The 20,629-nt window shown below is 46.4% G+C and overlaps 1 protein-coding gene and 1 pseudogene across 5 annotated transcripts in view; one reads left to right on the forward strand and one right to left on the reverse strand.

Moving 5' to 3' along the window:
• FER1L6 (fer-1 like family member 6) overlaps nt 1–20,629 on the reverse strand; it is a 188,607-nt gene that overhangs the window by 72,061 nt on the left and 95,917 nt on the right. For all 5 annotated transcript variants that reach the window (XR_014843370.1, XM_085021681.1, XM_021088953.2 and 2 more), the window contains 4 exons: nt 19,479–19,598; nt 17,095–17,247; nt 7,420–7,597; nt 3,459–3,583 (listed from right to left, as the gene is read on the reverse strand). Coding sequence is in view for 4 of the 5 variants with exons in the window: in XM_085021681.1 (XP_084877807.1) it covers nt 3,459–3,583; nt 7,420–7,597; nt 17,095–17,247; nt 19,479–19,598 (576 nt within the window). In the remaining variant the exon portion in view is untranslated. The remainder of the gene's footprint in view (nt 1–3,458; nt 3,584–7,419; nt 7,598–17,094; nt 17,248–19,478; nt 19,599–20,629) is intronic.
• Nucleotides 9,960–11,543, forward strand: LOC146403692 (large ribosomal subunit protein mL42 pseudogene; annotated as a pseudogene).

Raw genomic sequence — 20,629 nt, forward strand, 5'->3', positions numbered from 1 at the left:
TTGTAGAGCTGTAATGAACATTGTCTGAGATAAAGCATATTAAGTAAGTGCGTGGCATACAGTAGGTGTTCCGTAAGTGTTTATTGCCCACTCTACTCCCCCTCATCCACACTCATCTATGAATGAGCAAACATTTACCGAATACCTACCATGTGCCAGTCTTGGCGGACAGGGTACTCAGGTCTAACAAGAGACCACCGTGTCCTCGGGACCCAGCATCCATCTGCTTGTCTGAAATCTCAGCTTCCCACCCTCTAAGATCCTCTCCTTTCCCCAGGGCTCCCTCTTAGCCACTTCGTCGCTCTCCTCATCTCTCCCTCAAGCCTTTCTCTTTGAGAGCTGTCTCCCTTTCCCTTTATCCTGTCACCACAAGATGTCCAAGTCCCACATCCTCAGTGACATCTCAAATCACTGGCTTCCCCTTCTGAAATAGTCCATAGTGTTAAGTCTCCAGCCCTTCAGAGACAGTTCTCCTTGAGCAACATGTGGTCCATTCAGACAAGTGCCACCAGGTGACCCGTGGGCCAGCTCAGCTGTGACTGCTGGGCCCCCAGCTCAGCTTTCCCCCTCTTGAAGAGTGGGGTGTGTCACACAGATCAGTCTTCTGAGCAGCACGCCACTGAGACAGAAGAGGGAAAATGAACACTTTCTGCTTCCAAAATAGAAGCAGAGTGGTTAAGCAACCTTCGGAATTAGACCAGCCTCGGTATCCATCCCGGCTCCAGCACCTTCTAATTAGAGTCTCTAAACCTTATCTTCCTCATCTGCAGAATGGGAACACTAATAATATCCACCTTTGAGCTGCAGTTAGGTGTAGCAAAAAATGCATATAAAGTGCTTAGCTTCATGCCTGGCACAGAAGGAGTTTTCAATAATGACAGCTATTACTAACAAAAATTAGGTACCTGGTTCAAAAGTATGGAGGCAAAATCCAGGGTTCAACAGAACCTGTTTTCCCTTTCAAATGATCATTTGATAAACAAACGTCATCTGTTCCTTGGAGATATGCGTCTAAATAAAATGAAACGACTGTACGGAGATGCAAAATAGGAGGAGAATTACATAGCAGCCAGGGGAGGTGACTCAAACCCCCGCCCCACCCAGAGCCCTGGGATCACTTCCGAGGGCCTGGAACTCCACAGCTGTGCAGGCAGAGGGAGCCTCCAGGGGTCCCTCTCTTGAGGATCCCCCTTGCTGCTTGTGGAAAGCCTCAATGACAGTAACAGCAAGCAGTCACACAGGAGCTGTTATAAACAAGGCGCTCTCCTGGGTATTTCACACTCTCGGGGGGCAGGGGGCGGTATGTATATAATAGCATCAATCCTTATTTCACAGGTGAAGAACTTGAGGACAAAGGGGATTTTTTTTTTTTCTTTTTAGGGCCACTCCCGCAGCATATGGAGGTTCCCAGGCTAGGGGTCCAATCGGAGCTACAGCCTACAGCAATGCCAGGATCCAAGCCACGTCTGCGACCTACAGCACAGCTCACAGCAATGCTGGATCCTTAACCCACTGAGCAAGGCCAAGGATTTTGCTTAAGGTCATACAGCCAATAAATGGAAAGGCTCAGACTTGAACCCAGGCAGTATGGCTCCAGAGTCTATAATACTCTTAATCTCACAACACAGGGAAGAAAGAGGAGTCTGAAGTCTGCTTGTTTTTATGCTCATTCACTGAATGAGGCTGAAGTCACCTTCCTTCTGAGGTCTCTCCCCACTTCCGTCCCAGGCAGAGCTTCGTGTGGCTCTTGGGAGTCCAGTACAATAGGGTTTATCACAGCATGGCCAGCTCCTCTGCCCAGAGGACTGCCTACCTCCACACCCAGATCCTACGCTGTGCAAGAGCAGAGGCTGATTCCTCGTCTCCTCTGAGCCTAGCACGGGACCTGGCACAGAGTGGGCCCTCCACTGGTGCTGGAGAAATGGATGAGCTGCGGGCTCACTTTATGAGTGCCATCGGAGTGTCGTAAATCAAAACGCCATTTCCCAGGTCTCAGCCACACTTTGGGGAGCAATGTCAGCCCTCTTAACATCAGCCAGTGTAATGGCCACTATTCATCAATCTCTTTGTACACTTGACTTTTTCCTTCTTCCCGACAGTCCTATTTTAAGAAGCCCTTAGTGAGTAAAGTAGACAGGCTTGGAGTTCCCATCGTGGTGCAGTGGTTAACGAATCCGACTAGGAACCACGAGGTTGAGGGTTCGATCCCTGGCCTTGCTCAGTGGGTTAAGGATCCGGCGTTGCCGTGAGCTGTGGTGTAGGTCGCAGGATCCCGCGTTGCCGTGGCTGTGGTGTAGGCTGGTGGCTACAGCTCTGATTAGACTCCTAGCCTGGGAACCTCCATATGCCACGGGTGCGGTCCTAGAAAAGACAAAAAAAAAAAAAAAAAAAAAAAAAAAAAAAAGAAAAGAAAATAGACGAGCTAGACCATAATCCCAGAACTCTGTGTCCTAACTCTGGCTCACTCCCCGAAGTGGGCACATCCTTTCCCTCCCTCAGAAGAGTGACTCCTCAGAGAACAGAGTAAATCCTTTGCAAATGCGATTTAATGAGAAAACTAGCCTATTGGACATTTGCTGATTAGGGTCCCCTTTCACATGTCAGCACTCAGTGTGCAGGAAAGAGAGAAAGAACAGAGGAAACAGGAATAGATCCATCTCCTTTCATCCTCAGAGTATCCATGCTTTTCCAGAAGAAGGCACTGAATCCCGGAGGTGTTAAAAGTGGGTAGAATCCTGGGAGTTCCCATTGTGGCTCTGTGGTTAAGGAATCCGACTAGGAACCATGAGGTTGCCGGTTCGATACCTGGCCTTGTTCAGTGGGTTAAGGATTCGGTGTTGCTGTGAGCTGTGGTGTAGGTTGCAGACGCGGCTCGGATCCCACATTGCTGTGGCTCTGGTACAGGCTGGCGGCTACAGCTCCGATTGGACCCCTAGCCTGGGAACCTCCATATGCCATGGGAGCAGCCCTAGAAAAGGCAAAAAGGAAAAAAAAAAAAGTGGGCAAAATCCCCCAGATGGAAGTACAAAGTCTAGGGTTTCCTGTCCAAAAAGTGGGAAGAGCTTTTTTCCCCACCAAGACCCCTCAATAAAGACTGGAACACAAGTCTCATGCAGGTGGTCTGTACTGTCTGTTTATTCCCACTGAACTTGGCATCGTGCCTGTCACTCTAGCAGGTGCTCTGGGCACCAAGTCCCTTGTTCCTCATCCTTCTTTTCCTCCTGCCCTTCCTTTGCCTCCAGCACTTGCTCTCTTGGCTTCAGGACCACAGATCACATGGGAACTGTAGCCCCTCCCCGTGTCCAGCCTTCCTGGCACATGCGCTTTTGAGTCTGAAACACCTACCCACCCCCAGAGACGCAGGCATTTACAGTATGCCCCTGATTTTTTCTCTCCTGGGGTCTTCTGTGGCTCGGCTGTGGGCTATGGGGAGGGAACAGATGGGCTGCCCAGGTTACCTTTGTGGTCTGGCAGTGGGAGAGGAATGTGACCTTGGCAAAAGGGTCTGAAAGTCCATTGCTGTCAGCTGCGATGAGGCCCCGGGCTTGGTACATGTGAGCCCTCAGCTGGAAGACGTGCCGCTCTGTGGACAAACAATGTTAGGGGATATTAGCAGGATTTTTAGAAACAGTGTGTGCGAGGGGGTGTCTGTGTGCAGTGGGTGACTGTGGGTGTCTCCAGAGACAGACAAAGAAGATCAACAGCAGCGCCTGCCTCTCAGACCACAACAGGTGCAGGGAAGGCGGGGAAAGAGGTCACGTTCATGGGTACTTTGGAGCCAGGCATTCTCCTTGGTCCTTTCGCTACATGGTGGGTTTCAATCTTCATGACAACCCTGTGAAATATGCATCACTATCTCCATTTTCTGGATGAGGGAAATGGCCCATGAAAAAGGCTAAAATACATTTCCGAGTTTGTAGAGCTTCCTAACGCCACAGTCTGGATTTCACTTCAGTCAGATTCCAAAATGCAAGTCTCTTTCTAAAACATTGCATTTTTAAAACCTATATGCAAAGCAGAAACAATCACAGAGAAAAGAAATGTGTGGCTACCAAAGCGGGGAGGGAAAAGGTAGGGGCACAAGACTAACAGAGTACTCTGTGTAAAACAGAGAAGCAACAGGATATATTGCACAGCACAAGGAATTATAGCCATTATGTTGTCATAACTTATAATGGAATATAATTTGCAATCACTATGCTATGCACCTGAAAATGATCTAATACTGTAAATCAATTCTTCTCCTATTAAAAAATAAAATAACATACCACATTTTACCTCCTAGTATTTCTCTAGTTTCCACAGCTCCGCAAATCGTTTTTGCTTCCATAAACTCAATAAACCTTGAGTCATCCATCCATTTATTCTGCCATTCAGCCAGTCAATGTCATTTTGAGCACCTACTGTGTACCAAGCAGAGTTCTGCGCCCCCCCCCGCCCCCGCACACCTTCCATGTGCAGGTGCAAACGAATTACTGGTTGAATGGATATTTTCTGAAGCACAAAATGAATGAAGAAATAAAATTCTCCAGTAGGTGTGGAAGGCAGCCAAAGCCATCAATGTCAATGAACAGCAGAGAAAGTTTATTAGGCCGCTCTGTGTAAAGTACATGCCGCAGAGGATTAGGAGGCTTTGGAAAAAGTTTTTCCTCTCCTCTGAATTGCTGGTCGATGCGACAGTAAATCTCTCCAGTACTCTGGGTCTCTAGAGATGGTGTCAATAGAAATAAACTGATGCAACTAGAGATTCTCATACTGAGTGAAGAAGGTCAGAAAGAGACTTACTTCGTACTTTTTCACAAATACCATATTATATCACTTATACGTAGAATCTAAAATGTGGCACCAGTGAACCTATCTACAGAACAGAAACAGACTCACAAGCATAGAGAACAGACTTGTGGTTACGGGGCGGGGGGCAGGGGGGGAGAAGACGTGGGAGGGACTGGGAGTTTGGAGTTAATACATGCAAACTATTACTTTATTTATTTATTTATTTATTTATTTATTTATTTATTTATTTATTGTCTTTTTGCCTTTTCTAGGGCTGCTCCCGGGGCATACGGAGGTTCCCAGGCTAGGGGTCGAATTGGAGCTGTAGCTGCCAGCCTACGCCAGAGCCACAGCAACGCGGGATCCGAGCCGCGTCTGCAACCTACACCACAACTCACGGCAACGCCGGATCCTTAACCCACTGAGCAAGGCCAGGTATCGAACCGGCAACCTCATGGTTCCTAGTCGGATTCGTTAACCACTGAGCCATGATGGGAACTCCACAAACTATTACATTTAGAATGGATAAGCAACGAGGTCCTACTGTATAGCACAAGGAACTATATCTAATCTCTTGAGATAGAGAATGATGGAAGATAAGAAAAAGAATGTGTACATATATATATTTATTTATATTTATATTTATATACATGATTGGGTCACTTTGCCATGTAGCAAAAATTGGCACAACATTATACACCAAGTATGCTTTAATTTTTTTTTTTTTGTCTTTTGTCCTTTTTTAGGGCTGCACCCGCGGCATATGGAGGTTCCCAGGCTAGGGGTCTAATTGGAGCTGTTGCTGCTGGCCTACGCCACAGCCACAGCAATGCCAGATCTGAGCTGCATTTTCAACCTACACCACAGCTCATGGCAACATCAGATCCTTAACCCACTGAGCGAGGCCAGGGATTGAACCCTCAACCTCATGATTCCTAGTGGGATTCTTTTCCCCTGCACCACAACGGGAACTCCATTTTTTTTTTAATTTAAAAAAAAAAAAAAGATAACTTGATGTGGGCATTTTTCACCCAAAGATGAAAACACTTTAAAGACACGATAGAAAGCAGTGGGAATAAAGCCTGATTTGGAGATTGTCTGCTCCAGCATTTACTAGCTGTGTGATCTTGGGCGATTTCTAAGCACTTCTGATACATCTTTTCTCCACCTATAAAATGAAGAAACTACCCAAGGTTGATATGAGAAATAGATTAAAGTTTATGTTTAAAGTAAACAGCACACTGCTTGGCACGTGGTAGGGCTATGCATTTTTAAAAAAACACAGCTAAGCTTTCCTTGCTCTTATGCATTGATATCGGGCATGGAAACCATGAGTTGAGCCAAAACCTTGTCTTCTCTAACTATTGAGCCACTTATATTCCACTGGCAGTCAAGTTCAACCAGCATCAGAGGAGCCTTGCGAAACATAGGAAACCTGGATTAGGAGCCGGTTCTCCAGTGTTTCAGACACTGGCTCAATTCAAAATTTGACTTCAGTTAAAGTGAAGGTAAAACTGTGTTCTTCTCTATCTGAATTCAGCAACAAAAATCCTGCAGATTGAAGCAATTGAGACACATAGCAAAATGCAATTGGAAGGCATTAATATTCACATTGAACTTCAAAATCATATGAAAAAATAAACATGATGGCACTCAGAAAATATCTGCATAGAAGAAAGAATGACAACAACCTTCCACAGAAATGCTGGATTTCTTAAAACAGCCAAGTTGAGAACTAAGCTAGAGAAACATGAGTGACCCCAGTAATACCAGTTTCTATGGGGTCATTACTGGGAAATGCGAATACTTGCTGTGCATGGGTCAAACCTCAATGCCACGTAAAAGGAAAATTTTCTTTGACTCCACAGGTCCTATCAGCACAAGAACTTACCGATGTTTCTTTAAAAGACATCTTTTGCTTAAAATGCAAACTCTATATAGTCTGCTTACAAAGAAACTCAAGTTGCATTCTCTCCATTAACATAAAAATATAAATGTTTATTCCAGATGTGCTTAATGACTTCACTGTATTATTACTATTGTTGCTGTTGTTGCTTTTTAGGTCTGCACCCACAACATATGGAGGTTCCCAGGCTAGGGGTCCAATTGGAGCTGTAGCCACCAGCCTACACCACAGCCACAGCAATGCCGGATCCGAGCTGCACCTTCGACCTACACTACAGCTCACGGCAACGCCAGATCCTTAACCCACTGAACAAGGCTAGGGGTCCAACCTGCATCTTCGTGGATACTAATAAGAGTCCTTTCTGCTGAGCCACAACAGGAACTCCGACTTCACTGTATTCTTTTTAGATGGGGCCTTGGGAGGTCAGGAAGAAAATTTAGAACCTGTATTAAAAGAGGCAAGTATGTTGATCCTAAAATAATGTGCAGGCATTCCCTGGTGGCTTAGCAGTTAAGGATCTGGTGTTGTCGCTGCTGTGGTGCTGGTTCCATCCCTGGCCTGGGGACTTCCGCATGTTGCAGGCATAGCCCAAAAAAATAAAATAAAAGAACATAACATAAAATAAAAATAAAATAAAATGAAGTAATGTGCAAACAACACATGCATACCACCCTCCTGCCTGTTTTCTCAGAAGCCGCCAGAGCCATCTTGGGAGCCTCTTTGCCCAATGGGTGCCATACCTTGGTAGAGCAGGTTGGCTGGGAGCTGATGGGCACCAGCCCCCTTGGAGGACGTTTCTGCTTCATAGCCTGCTGGCAAGTTGTCCAAAATGGCACTCGAGTATCTGGTGGAGCCCAGCCACAGGTACACATCAATTTTCGCTTGGACTGACCAACCAGATGGCCGCTTTCCGGGAAGCTGGGGAAAAGTCACAAGGAAGACCTTCTCGTTAGTAGGGACTGATAGGGACCTCCCTCTTTGAGGAAAAAGTGGGTAGGGGGTGGGGGGTGGGGGTCAGAGAGCAGCCCCCCTACCCCCGCCCCGGGCTGCTTCTTATGCTTCTCTGAGACCAATGATCCCAGTGGCCACGATGCAGTTTTAGAGGATCCAGGTTAAGGGGGCCTGAAGCTTCAGTAGGCTCTGTGTTAAGCACTCCCAAGCCCCAGATCATTTAAACCTAGCAGGGAGGTGTGGTTTCTGCCCCTACGTCAGGCTCAGAGATGTTAATTAAGTTCCCTAAGATCACTCAGCTTTGAAGTGACGCGAACCAGGAGAAATGATATTGGATCTGCCCTCTGAACCCCCCATGCTCTGCCTCTCCCCACACGGAGTTGAAATCTCCCTTCCCAGAACTTCCAGGTGTCTGGAGCTCCTACCACAAAGCTCCTGCCTCTCCTTCATTCAGTAAGAACTCAAAGTCTTCCTCCCTAGGTCAGGCCTCTGGGGGCTCGCGGGCTTGTAGGAACCCACCTGCCCTACCATGATCTTCCTTCCTGGCTGCACACCTCTCCTTCCTCTACCCCTTCCTCACGCAGGGCAGTTTCAACTTCCTCTATTGCCCTGCTTTCCCTCCTTTGAATGTAGTGGATTTGTGTTTATGTTTGTTTGCGTTTGTGTGTTTGTGTGTGAACTCGTGTGTGTGGCGTGTCTAAACATACAGATGTGTGGAGGGCGCATGTTTTCTCAACACGTGAAGGACACAGCTCGATGCAGAGAGGCTCCTTTATTTCTCCATCACCAGGATGAGGGGACACCAGGATGAGGGGACTCCTTGCCCCCATTTAAGGGGTCCCAGGCCCTGGACTTGGCTGCATTCAGGATTGCTGGCGAGGCTTCCATTCTGAGAGCGGCCACCTCTCCAGATTTTGTTGACACTTCCAAGTGCCCCTCCTTAGTGTTTCTTAGGATTTCCCATCAATAGTTCCCTCTTTCTCCAGCACCACTTCTTTTCCATCGATAATCACAAACACCCGCTATGAGAGGCTACCACTTGGTCTGACACTTTCTCAGGCACCCATGGAAAAAGCCCTGGAATCCCACATTGTGCGTGGTTCTTCCCTTGCTTTCCTATTTTGCTCTGTAAGTTCTCTAGGAGGATTCTGAGCAGCTCAATTCAGCAACTACCACCAAGTGCCACCAGGCTTGCTGAGGGAGCAGGACCAGAAGGACAGCAAAATGACTGAGACACAGACCCAAGCCTCCGCTCCAAGAGCCCATGTCTATACAAGGAGGCTGACTTGCATTCACTTACTCAAATGCAAGGTCAAGTGTAAGAGAGCAAATGTTTAGGGGGAAGAGAAGGAAAAGAGGTGTTTCTATCTTTTTGTTTTCCTTTTTTGGCCTGTCCACAGCACGGGGAAGTTCCCAGGCAATGAAAACTACGCCAACGCTGCGGCAATGCTGGATCCCCGACCCACTGCCCCTGGCTAGGGACTGAACCCATGCCGTCACTGAGACAATGTCCGATCCTTAACCCACTGTGCTACAGGGAACTCCTTTCCATCTTTTCTTTATGACTCACATATTCCACTGGGTTTTAATTGGTACTTTGGAGTTAGACCCGAAGAGAAGGCATCCGAGAAAAAAGGAAATACACGAGCAAAGATACAGGAGCAGGAACTAACAGTGATAATAAGGGCTGACATTTAATGAAAACTTACTTGGTGCCAGGACTGGATTTGCTAAGAGCTTTCAGCAAAGAAGGAGCTGGAGCAGAGAATGACACAGATGAGGCTGCAGAATCCTGCTCGGTATGTGGGGAAGTCTAGATTTTATACTTTAGAGAGTGGGATGCCATTATTTATTCAGCTTGAAAAACCACATAAGCTCATTTTGTTGTTAGTAAGGACAACCGGTCTGCAATTCGTACTTTTAAAAATTATAATAAGACAGGTAACACTGGATTCCTCTCATCTACAATTATAATGATAATAGATAAAATGCATTAAGCACTTGCTCAATCGAGCAAATAGTTATTGAGAGCCTAAGGTTACTTTGTTGTAATAAACGCAATCGCCCTGTCTATATCACTAGTCAATCCATTCACGAAGGCAGGATTTTTCTCTATCATAACACAGTAATGTCCCCAAATGCCTAAAAGTGCTTGGCAATCAGGAAGTAGATATTTGTTGAATTAGTTCTTTCTTTCTCTAATAATAATAATATTTTACACATGCTGAACCCTTGCATTGTGTCAGGCTCTGGTCTAATGTTCCTCCCTAAACACAGAATGTCCCATTATGTGCATCCTACTGACAATGGATTGGCATTCATTTTCACGATGACTCTAACGTAAATTCTTTTAGGAGTTCCCATCGTGGCGCAATGGTTAACGAATCCGACTAGGAACCATGAGGTTGCGGGTTCGGTCCCTGGCCTTGCTCAGTGGGTTAAGGATCTGGTATTTCTGTGAGCTGTGGTGTAGGTTGCAGACGAGGCTCGGATCCCGCGTGGCTGTGGCTATGGCGTAGGCTGGTGGCTACGGCTCCAATTGGACCCCTAGTCTGGGAATCTCTGTATGCCGCAGAAGTGGCCCTAGAAAAAGGCAAAAAGAAAAAAAAAATAAATTCTTTTATTACATGTATTTTAAAGATGAAGAAATGGAGGTTCAGAGACATTAAGACAATTGTCCCAAGTCACAGAGCGAGGCAGGGATGGAGCCAAGACTCAGCCCTGCTCTACCTGCCTCCAGAGCCTATCCTCTCAGCCCAGTCTCCTCACATACCAATATGTGTATCAGTGCATGTGAACTGCCTGGGCATCTGGTTAAAATGTGAATTCTTTTTTTTTTTTTTTTTTTTTTTTGCTTTTTAGGGCCCACCCACAGCATATGGAGGTTCCCAGGCTAAGGGTCTAATCAGAGCTACATCTGCTGGCCTATGCCAGAGCCACAGCAACGCCAGATCTGAGCCGTGCCTGCAACCTATACCATAGCTCACGGCAACACTGGATCCTTAACTCACTGAGCGAGGCCAGGGATTGAACCCACAACTTCATGGTTCCTAGTCAGATTCGTTTCCACTGCCCCACGATGGGAGCTCCAAAATGTGAATTCTGATTGAAGCAAGATGGGAGGCTCAAGGTGGGCAGCAGTCAAGGGATGAAAATAGGTAGACCTAGAAGCAGATTTTTTTCTTTTTTTGTCTTTTTAAGGCCGCACTCACGCCACATGGAAGTTCCCAGCCTAGGGGTTGAATCAGAGCTGCAACTGCCAGCCTATGCCACAGCCACAGCAGCTCAGGATCTGAGCAGCATCTGCGACCTACACCACAGCTCACGGCAATGCTGGATCCTTGACCCACTGAGCGAGGCCAGGGATCGAACTTACATCCTCCTGGATACTAGTCAGGTTCGTTACCACTGAGCCAAGACCAGAACTCCCTCGAAGCAGATTTGAAAAAGAGTTTCTCTTCAGATCATCTTCTTTCATACCAACTGATAATCCTCTTGATTCACTCTGGCCTTGGCAGCAGTAAATGGGCACCATCAAGCAGAACTATCTTGAAACATTTAGTTCCAATTCGAAATGGAGCCTCATACTGTGTTTGTCATAAATGCGTGTATTCTTTTCTCCCAGATGACTAATTGCAAAGTAGAGCTTGCTCTGACATCTGACGACAGGACAATGGTTTGCTATCACCCTTCTGTGGACATTCCATACAAACACACAAAACCTCTCTCTCAGCCAGATCCTATGAATAGTGATCAACTCATGATCTAGTGCTAAAAACCAGAAACTTAGAGCAAGGACCCAGGCGAGAACAACTTAGTAAGATGCTCTTTACCACTAAGCATCTTTGGTATCCTCGCGGACAATCACAGACTTCGGAGGACACTGAATCCTCCAAAAGACAGAAGATGCTGAGGTTTTCAGGAATCCAAGACATCTCATCAGCCATTTGCGAAAATACAGTTGGGTATATTCACTAACATCGTAAAATAATTACAAAGTCTTATCATGAAAAATATTTTTTAAAAAAATGTCTATTCTGACTCCGTAGGGGTGGGGCAGGATTTGAGAGGTTTCATTTCTTGGTGGTGATCCCGCTGGTCTATGGACCCCAGTTTTATTTTTTCATTTTTTTTAGATTTTCATTTTTTTCTATTATAGCTGATTTACATTATGCTGTCAATTCCTGCTGTACAGCAAAGTGACATAAGTATATAATTTTTCTCATAGTTTTAAATGTTTGAGTAGCAAGACTCTTAACTTACTATGCTGCATTGGCCCCAGCTGATATCCTTTGCTTCCTAAAGTAAAGAAAAGCAAAAAAACACAAAGCATCCTGCATTTCTATGGCTACGAAAACGAGCTGTGTGTGTGTGCATTCATGGTTAGAACCCCACACTCAGCTAACTTCTTGTGAAAATGCTATACAAGGACCATGGCTGCATTCCTAAAGTGTGGAATTTATACATCTTTTTAAAAATACATTGACTTGCTTGCAAGACAATGCAGAGTCTCTCACTTGGTAATACAACTTGGAACTCAAGCAGCGTTACTGGGCATTTCCTAGGTGCTCACAGAAATGACATGCCACGTTTAATGGCACATGCATTTCCAGCCTGGGCTGTGTCTTCCCCCGCCTCCCCTTCTCCCCACTCTCCTTTTTCTCACATGCTCCTGAAGCCTGACCATCCTTAGCAACTTCTTCCCCTTTGAGACTAGCATGGCAAGGCGGGGAGGGAAATTAAAAATAATAATTAAGAGTGCAGGAGTTCTCGTCATGGAGCAGAGGAAATGAATCCAACTAGGAACCATGAGGTTGCAGATTCAATCCCTGGCCTTGCTCAGTGGGTTAAGGATCTGGCATTGCCGTGGGCTGGGCTGTGGTGTAGATTGCAGACGCGGCTCGTATCTGGCGTTGCTGTGGCTGTGGTGTAGGCTGGCAGCTGTAGCTCGGATTGGACCCCTAGCCTGGGAACCTCCATGTGCCGCGGGTGCAGCCCTAAAAAAAAAAGAGTGCAAAATGGCATCAAAAAAACTCTGATCACCAATGTGGAAAACCTGCACTGAGACAGGAGGCTGACGTTTTAGCCTCTCCCATGCACCACCCACACCTCCCTCCGGGATCCTGGGGAAATGCCAGGGGGCTGGAAAGGAAGGGAAATCTTGGCCGGTCGGAAAAAGGAGAGAAAGGCGGTCATTCACACAAACTGTCTTGAAGCTGGTCCATCAATATTAGTAAGAGATACGGCACAAATGAACCTGTCTACAGAAAAGAAACAAACTCATAGGCTTGGAGAATAGATTCGTGGTTGCCAAGGGGGAAGGGGAGGGAGGGGGAGGGACTGGGAGTCTGGGGTTAGTAGATGCAAACTCTTGCATTTGGAGTGGATAAGCCACGAGGTTCTGCTGCATAGCCCAGGGAACTAGGCTTGTGATGGAATATTAGGGAGGATAATGTGAAAAAAAGTGTGTGTGTGTGTGTGTGTGTGTGTGTATGTGTGTGCGTGTAACTGGGTCACTTTGCTGTACAGCAGGAATTGACAGAACATTGTAAATCAAGTATAATTAAAAAATTAAAAATATATTGGAGTTCCCGTCGTGGCGCAGTGGTTAACGAATCCGACTAGGAATCATGAGGTTGCAGGTTCAATCTCTGCCCTTGCTCAGTGGGTTAAGGATCTGGCATTGCCGTGAGCTGTGGTGTAGGCTGCAGATGTGGCTCGGATCCCGCGTTGCTGTGGCTCTGGTGTAGGCCAGCAGGTGTAGCTTTGATTAGACCCTTAGCCTGGGAACCTCCATATGCTGTGGGAGCAGCCCAAGAAATGGCAAAAGGACCCCCCCCAAAAAATTAAAATATATATATATATATTAGTAAGAGAAAGATGTGTTTGCCTTGTAGAGACTTCGCTCTGTGGCAGGACCCAGAAGGGTGTCTCTGGCCCTCACTTTCCACAGGATCCTAGGGAAAGCTGGATGGAAAGCTGGACACCTGAGAGGAAGAGGTAGCATTCAGGGGCAGGGGGCACAAGTGCCTGAGAAGGGGTGGCAGCGTCAGCCAGGAGAGAGACGACTCAAGGAGAAACGAACAAGAAGCTTGAGCGCCCCCCTCTGGCAGGGCTCCAAGGGCATCCAGCTCCTCTGGTGGGAAGCGTCCTTGGGGTCATGAATGCTCCTTTCTGAGACTGAAGCGGGCAGCACTCTGCTTTTCTGGACAGCGGATTGGGCTGAGCTCAGCAAATTCTGTTCCTGCATTTTTAGGAGCATTACGAATATTTTTAAATCAGAGAAAGAGAAAGGTCATGGCACAGGGACCACGAAGCCCTGGTTACCATTCCAGAATTACTATCACTTGGCCAGGCGACTTCAGAGGAGGCCCTCTTGTTTCCTTTAGATGAATATTCCCCCAAACTGGGCACCCCAGGGGCAGCCGTTTCCTAAAGGTTGTAAACAACTCTTCTGGCTGAATAAGGTTGATGAGCGTGGGTTGCAGAAGTCCTGGCGGCAGGACTTTGAGTTCTCTACTGGGCAACAGGCAGGCACTGCAAAAGTCTATGAGAGAGCCCCACGGGCAACCTCCAAACGGCTTTGAACATGAGATGTTCACGGAACCACTCCAAGGACAGCTGTTCCATAGAATAAACTTGGAGGCAACTCTAAGCCTAGCGAGTTAGAGAGTCACATGCGATGCTTTGTCTCACTCTTCTTCCCAAATGCAGGCTAAGAAAGCCAGGGAGGGGCAGGGGTGTGAATGCTTTGTCTTCCTGGTGGAACAATTGCTTTTTTTCAGATTTACCAATTTGGTGAAGAGAAAGGGGCGTCAAGGGAGTCGGAAGGAGGGACTTAAAAGCAGTGGTGACAATCAAAACAGGAATGAAAACCGTTTCATTGAATTGTCTTATGATGATATTTCATTATGTCTGGGCAATTAAATTCAATGAGGGGTACAAAGCTATCACCCCAAGCAATCTCAGAGGCAACAGGGGACTCCCAATAAAGAAATAAGCCAAAGCCACAGGGCCAAAGTTCTGAATTCGCATCTGGCTTTATTTCACAGTTGTTCTTTGTTCTAATTTGACATAATGCCGGAATACATCAAAGTACTTAGGAGGAATAACTTTACGCTGGTTTCTAGTATTTTTAGAACCAGGGTTTTTGAAATGATTTCCTTTTTTTTTTTTTGCTTTTTAGGGCCGCACTTGCGGCACATGGAGATTCCTGGCTAGGGGTCGAATTGGAGCTGTAGCTGCTGGCCACAGCCACAGCCACAGCAACACCAGATCCGAGCCTTGTCTGCGACCTACACCACAGCTCACGGCAACACCGATCCTTAACCCACTGAGCAAGGCCGGGGATTGAACCTGCGTCCTCATGCACCACAACAGGAACTCCTGTGATTTGCCATTTTTAAGACAAGTGTTTTTCGCCACCCCAGAATTCCTTGTGTGGGCAAAGCTGAAGAAATATTGGTGGTGAATAACCAGGGTGAATTTTTCTTTTTTCAGTTACAGTCGTACAGGGGTGGGTTTAAAAATCATTTTATACACCCGACAGAAAATAACCTACAGAGCCACAACCACTTCACTGGAGATGCAGGGGGCACACAACATGCCCTCTGGATGTTTGATTCCCATTTGTTTGAATGTCAGCATTTACTGAGTGATGACTCAGGGGGATGTAGACTCTGTTCTTTTCCTTGCAGTTACCCACCTAATCCTCAACCATTCCCATTTGAAGGATGAAGCCTAGGAGACACAGAGATGTTAAGTAACTTGCCCTAAATCACACAGCTCGTAAATATTAGCCTTGGAATTCTCTAAGTGGTAAAACTGTATTCCCTTCAAATTCATACATTGAAATCTTAGAATATGACCTTATTTGGAAATAGGGCCACTGTAGACAGAGTTAACATGAGGTCCGTCTGGAGTAGGATTCTTATGAAAAGACTGACACACATACAGGGAGAATACGATATCGAGATTGGAACTATATGCCCGCAAGCCAAGGAACTACCAGAAGCTAGAAGAGACGTTTTCCTGGCACCTTCAGAGGGAGCCTGCCCTGCCCATTCGTCTCAGCTTTCCAGAACTGCGGGATGACACATTTCTGTTGTTTAAGTCACTCTGTGGCACTTTGTTACAACAACCCTAGTAAACTAAACCAAATTCCAACCCAGATTCACCTTATTTCTGTCTGCACACGTAAACGATGCCATCCACAGTAGATTCCGGCAACTGGGTGCACTTAGAGGTCACCTAATCTAGCTGCCCACTGCCCTATTCATACCCAGGGGACAAAGAGCACATCGTGGACCTCCATTTAGGGCACCCATTTCCCTGCAATAGCTATCATGGGGCCAGGTTCTATCCTTTGGAAACACACACGCACGCACGCACACACACGCATGCACGCATGCACACACACTCAACCCATCATCCATGTGGATGCCCTACAAACACTTGAAATCTCCCTCCTACTGTCAAATCTCTCTTCTCAGTTAAACCTTGTTATCGCTTCATCTGTTCTTCATTTGGCATGGTTTTGAACCTTCTCACCTTTGAAAGCAGCAGCATTATAGCAAAAAATCAGAACTCAGGCATTCCCGTCGTGGCACAGTGGAAGTGAATCTGACTAGGAACCATGACGTTGCAGGTTCGATCCCTGGCCTCACTCAGTGGGTTAAGGATCTGGCATTGCCGTGAGCTGTGGTGTAGGTCGCAGATATAGCTCAGATCCTGCATTGCTGTGGCTGTGGTGTAGGCCGGCAGCTGTAGCTCTGATTGGACCCCTAGCCTGGGAACTTCCATATGCTATGGGTGTAGCCCTAAAAAGCAAGCAAACAAACAAACAAAACCAAAAAAATCAGAACTCAAATGGACAGCACAGTCCATTGCGAGTTGGGAAAGTTAATCAGTCAAATGACATACTCTAGTTGTCAGCCACTGGTGAGTCTTAAGCCTTTGGACCGCTCTTTCTCCGTGTGTGTCCAAGTCTACCCCTGGGATAGACATCCCTTTATAGCAGAGGTAAAATACCCTGGGTCTCCAAGAAAGGTTCAAATCTTGATTTAGAGACAGTAGACTCCATCCAGCGAATGTGCCTCTGACCCTGCCTTCGGGAAGGGTGTTAGGACCCAAAATGAAAAGACCATCATATTTTTACCATGTAAAGCCACCAGGACCCCTGAGTTAGCAATTTTATGGAATATAAACCTCCCTTCTTGTACCTTTCTTTGAAATCTATTTTTAAGATATAGATGAACACATGAAATGATGCCACGGATAAATTACACAAGAGGAAAAGGTAGAGAGGAAATGAAAAGAAAAATGTTCATTCTTCCCAGGAATCGAAGAAGTTAAAAACTAAAGAAACCTGAAGGTACATCCACTGGATTTTTAAAAAGGAATGCTGAGCCACCCAGGAAAAACAGAGGTTTCCCATCTTTGAGTCAAGCATAGTGCAGACTTACTTTGAGGAAGTGAGTTTTGATCTTCCCGCAGTGTTTACCCATCTGCTCTCTGATGGGGGAGTAGAGCAGGTCCTTGGCAGCGATGCGGGCATATGCCACCCTCTTGTTGTTGCTCAGCATCCAGATGAAGACGTCAGGGATGGTGTGCTGTGGCTGTGGGGGCAGACAGGAAAGGACTTGATGGGTGGGTGTTTACGTGGGCACTTCCAAGGGTTCTCCTATCCTGAAACAGCCCCCTTCTGCGCAACAAGTTCCTTGACTTGAACCATCTGGGTACTGACACACCCAGGCAATCAAGCCAGTTACGTGTGGCTTCTATGAGGAAGCCTTCGGTCATGTAAACCCCACATGCCAAACTGCACATCACATTTTGGCGATATGCAAGTTGGACTCAACTTGCATCTTTGGTTGCCTACTTTTTTCCATCTGCAAAATAAACATTTTCTTTTTTGTTTGTTTGTTTGTTTTAGGGCCGCACCTGCAGCATATGGAAGTTCCCAGGCTAGGGGTCGAATCAGAGCTGTAGCCGCCGGCCTACGCCACAGCCACAGCAACTCAGGATCCAAGCTGTGTCTGTGACTATGCCAGATCCTCATGCTTGACCCATTGAGCGGGGCCAGGGATCAAACCCACATCTTCATAGATATTAGTCAGATTTGCTTCCTCTGTGCCACAACGGGGACTCCTCAAACAAACATTTTCTACATCTTCCCATGGATTTTTTTCTTTTTTTGCCATCTTGTAATAATGATTTATCTTCAAGCACTGGCTCTCCTAAGAGCCAGGTCATATTTCTAGAATATTCAAATGAAAAACCAAAATAAAAAATGCATGAAGTCTTTGGATGTCTTTCCATTTGGTCTTAAGGAAGGAAAAACAATTTTACAAGGGACTTTACCCTTAAATATGATTGCTAAGTGTTTCAGCTCCATTGTAGGTGGCTGTTCAGGAGAAATTGCTCTAAATTACACAGAAAATTAGACTTTAAAATTGAGCTAATCAAGATAGGAATTTCAGAATTCCCTGCCAAGAGGTCCATTATGTCGTGAGTGTTTGAAATGCACATTTCTGAGCCAACGCAGCTTCCAACACAAAAAGGAGGTATATTGTCATAAACCAGGCTTTGACATTCTCGGACTGGAAGCAGATGCTCTTTCTAACCCCATGATCCTCTGGTGCAACTGGTACTCTAAGAAGCCATCCCTGTTCTCTTGACATGGAAACAGAGACATCCTTGTGGATGTTTTCTGGCCACGGGGTCAGTCAGTCACAGATCTGGTTTGAACCTCCTGGGTGTTGATGAAAATGCCTGCATTTCAAAGTGACACCTGTCTCTTGGCTTGTCACGCCTCCAGAGAATGATTGATTTGCAACAAGAAAAACAATAGAAGCAGCAAATCTGTACCTCTTTCAGAAATTTTCCACCACAAAACCAGATATTCACCAGAAGCAAATACAAAGACTTTTTTTAGATCATTCCAGGAGTCACCAGAAGATATTGGTCACCACTAGCTTTAAAATGAGAAGCTGCTTTAACTCTTCCTGGACACGAGTTTCAATTTTCTTATGGTTAAAAACCTATCAAAGGTCCTGTGCTTATTTTGACTTTTCTTGAGCTTATTAAGAAATGGGCTTTTCTTTTTTTTTCCTTTCTCTCTCTCTCTTTTTTTTTTTTTTTTTTAATGGCTGCACCCATGGCATGTGGAAATTCTCAGGCTAGGGGTCGAATCAGAGCTGCAGCTGAGGCCTAGACCACAGCCACAGCAATGCCAGATCTGAGCAGTGTCTGGATCCTTAACCCACTCATGGAGGCCAGGGATCAAACCCATGTCCTCATGGATACTAGTTGGGTTCTTAACCCACTGAGCCACAGTGGGAACTCTGGAGTGTGCTTTTTATTTCTGCTGAATACTCAGGCTTTGTTTTTTAAAAAAATCAATAAAGAGGAGTTCCTGTTGTGGCTCAGTGGTAACGAACCCGACTAGTATCCATGAGGATACAGGTTAAATCCTTGGCCTCACTCAGGGGGTTAAGGATCCAGTGTTGCTGTGAGCTGTGGTGTAGGTCACAGATGTGGCTCACATCTGGCGTTCCTGTGGCCGTGGCTGTGGCTGGCAGCTATAGCTCCGATTCAGCCCCTAGCCTGGGAATTTCCATATGCCACAGGTGCAGCCCTAAAAAAGAAAAAAAATCAAAAAAGGTGTACATGTTTGGTTTAATTTAAAAATCTCTTCTCGCCCCCTTCAGATGCATAGCGCCTGCTCAGCTCAGCAGGGCTTGAGAGAAAACACTGCTCCATCTTTCATCCTCATCAAACATGCAAACCCCACTGGGAAGACATTCAGTCTAATCTTCAAACAAGATTTGCCTCTCCAGCTGATTACCTCATCCCCAAGAAAGCGGATTTTTTCCACAAAGTTTTGGGTTTCCTGGATCATTTCATCAAGAGAGAACTTTTTCTTCTGCTGCTGAATGAGCTCCTTGGCCTCCTTGGCTACCGCTTCCTAAAACAAAACAAGAGTCAGTATAGATCTTTCGAGAAAGCTGGACGGCAAGCACAGTCCTATGGCTGGAGGGTCCTGAAAGTTCATCTCATCTCCACACTAAGCCACTCATGAAGCTGTTTGCGGGTCTGCAACTGTGCAGGCTGCCCATTAAAAGGAATTTTGTAGGTCTGCAAAGAGTAAATATCGTCTCACCTTCATTTGACAGGTGAGAAGCAGAGGCTGGGAGAAGCCAGAGGTTTGCCAAGGTCCCACAGCCCCATTAGTTATGACCCGAATCTAGGCCTTCTGCTCCTGACAACAGCAACAACAATAATAGTAGCAGCTAAAATGTATTGAGCTCTGGCTCTGTGCTGGGCAATGCTCTAACTGCTATATATATTGTCTTTTGTCCTTTTGGGGCTGCACCCGAGGCACATGGAGGTTCCCAGGCTAGGGGTCTAATCGGAGCTGTAGCTGCCGGCCTACATCACAGCCACAGCAACGTGGGATCCAAGCTGCGTCTGCAACGTACACCACAGCTCACGGCAACGCCGGATCCTTAACCCAATGAGCAAGGCCAGGGATTGAACCTGCAACCCTGTGGTTCCTAGTCAGATTCGTTTCCACTGTACCACAACGGGAACGCCTCTAACCGCTATATTAACCCTCGATACTCCTCACAGTGACCTGCATCCCCATTTTACAGCAGAGGAAATAGAGTCATGCAGCTCCTGAAGGGCAGAGCTGGACTTGACCCCTGCTGAGTCCAGAGGCCACTGCTCTCACCACCTCTTCCCAGAGGCACAGCGGACGTTTCCAGATCAAGTCAGCATCATTGGAGAGATGCCCCAAGGAGCTCAGTGGGAGTGGTGGGAACAGCTCAAAGGGTTTCTTTTGATCAGTCTTTCTGCCTGCATGTGTGTGCTTAGGCAACAAGCCCAAACACTTTCCTAAGGCCCCGACTAAAGGGGTCCTGCCCACACTCTCTGCTTTACCTCAGAGCTCCTCTGGTGCCCTGGCACATCAGTCCTCAGGAGGTCCTCAAACAT

This window comes from Sus scrofa, chromosome 4, assembly GCF_054392235.1.
Source record: "Sus scrofa isolate SSC_HxYL_T2T_F1_AM1 chromosome 4, Sscrofa_HxYL_maternal_Yorkshire_Landrace_v2.0, whole genome shotgun sequence".
NCBI lineage: Eukaryota > Metazoa > Chordata > Mammalia > Artiodactyla > Suidae > Sus > Sus scrofa.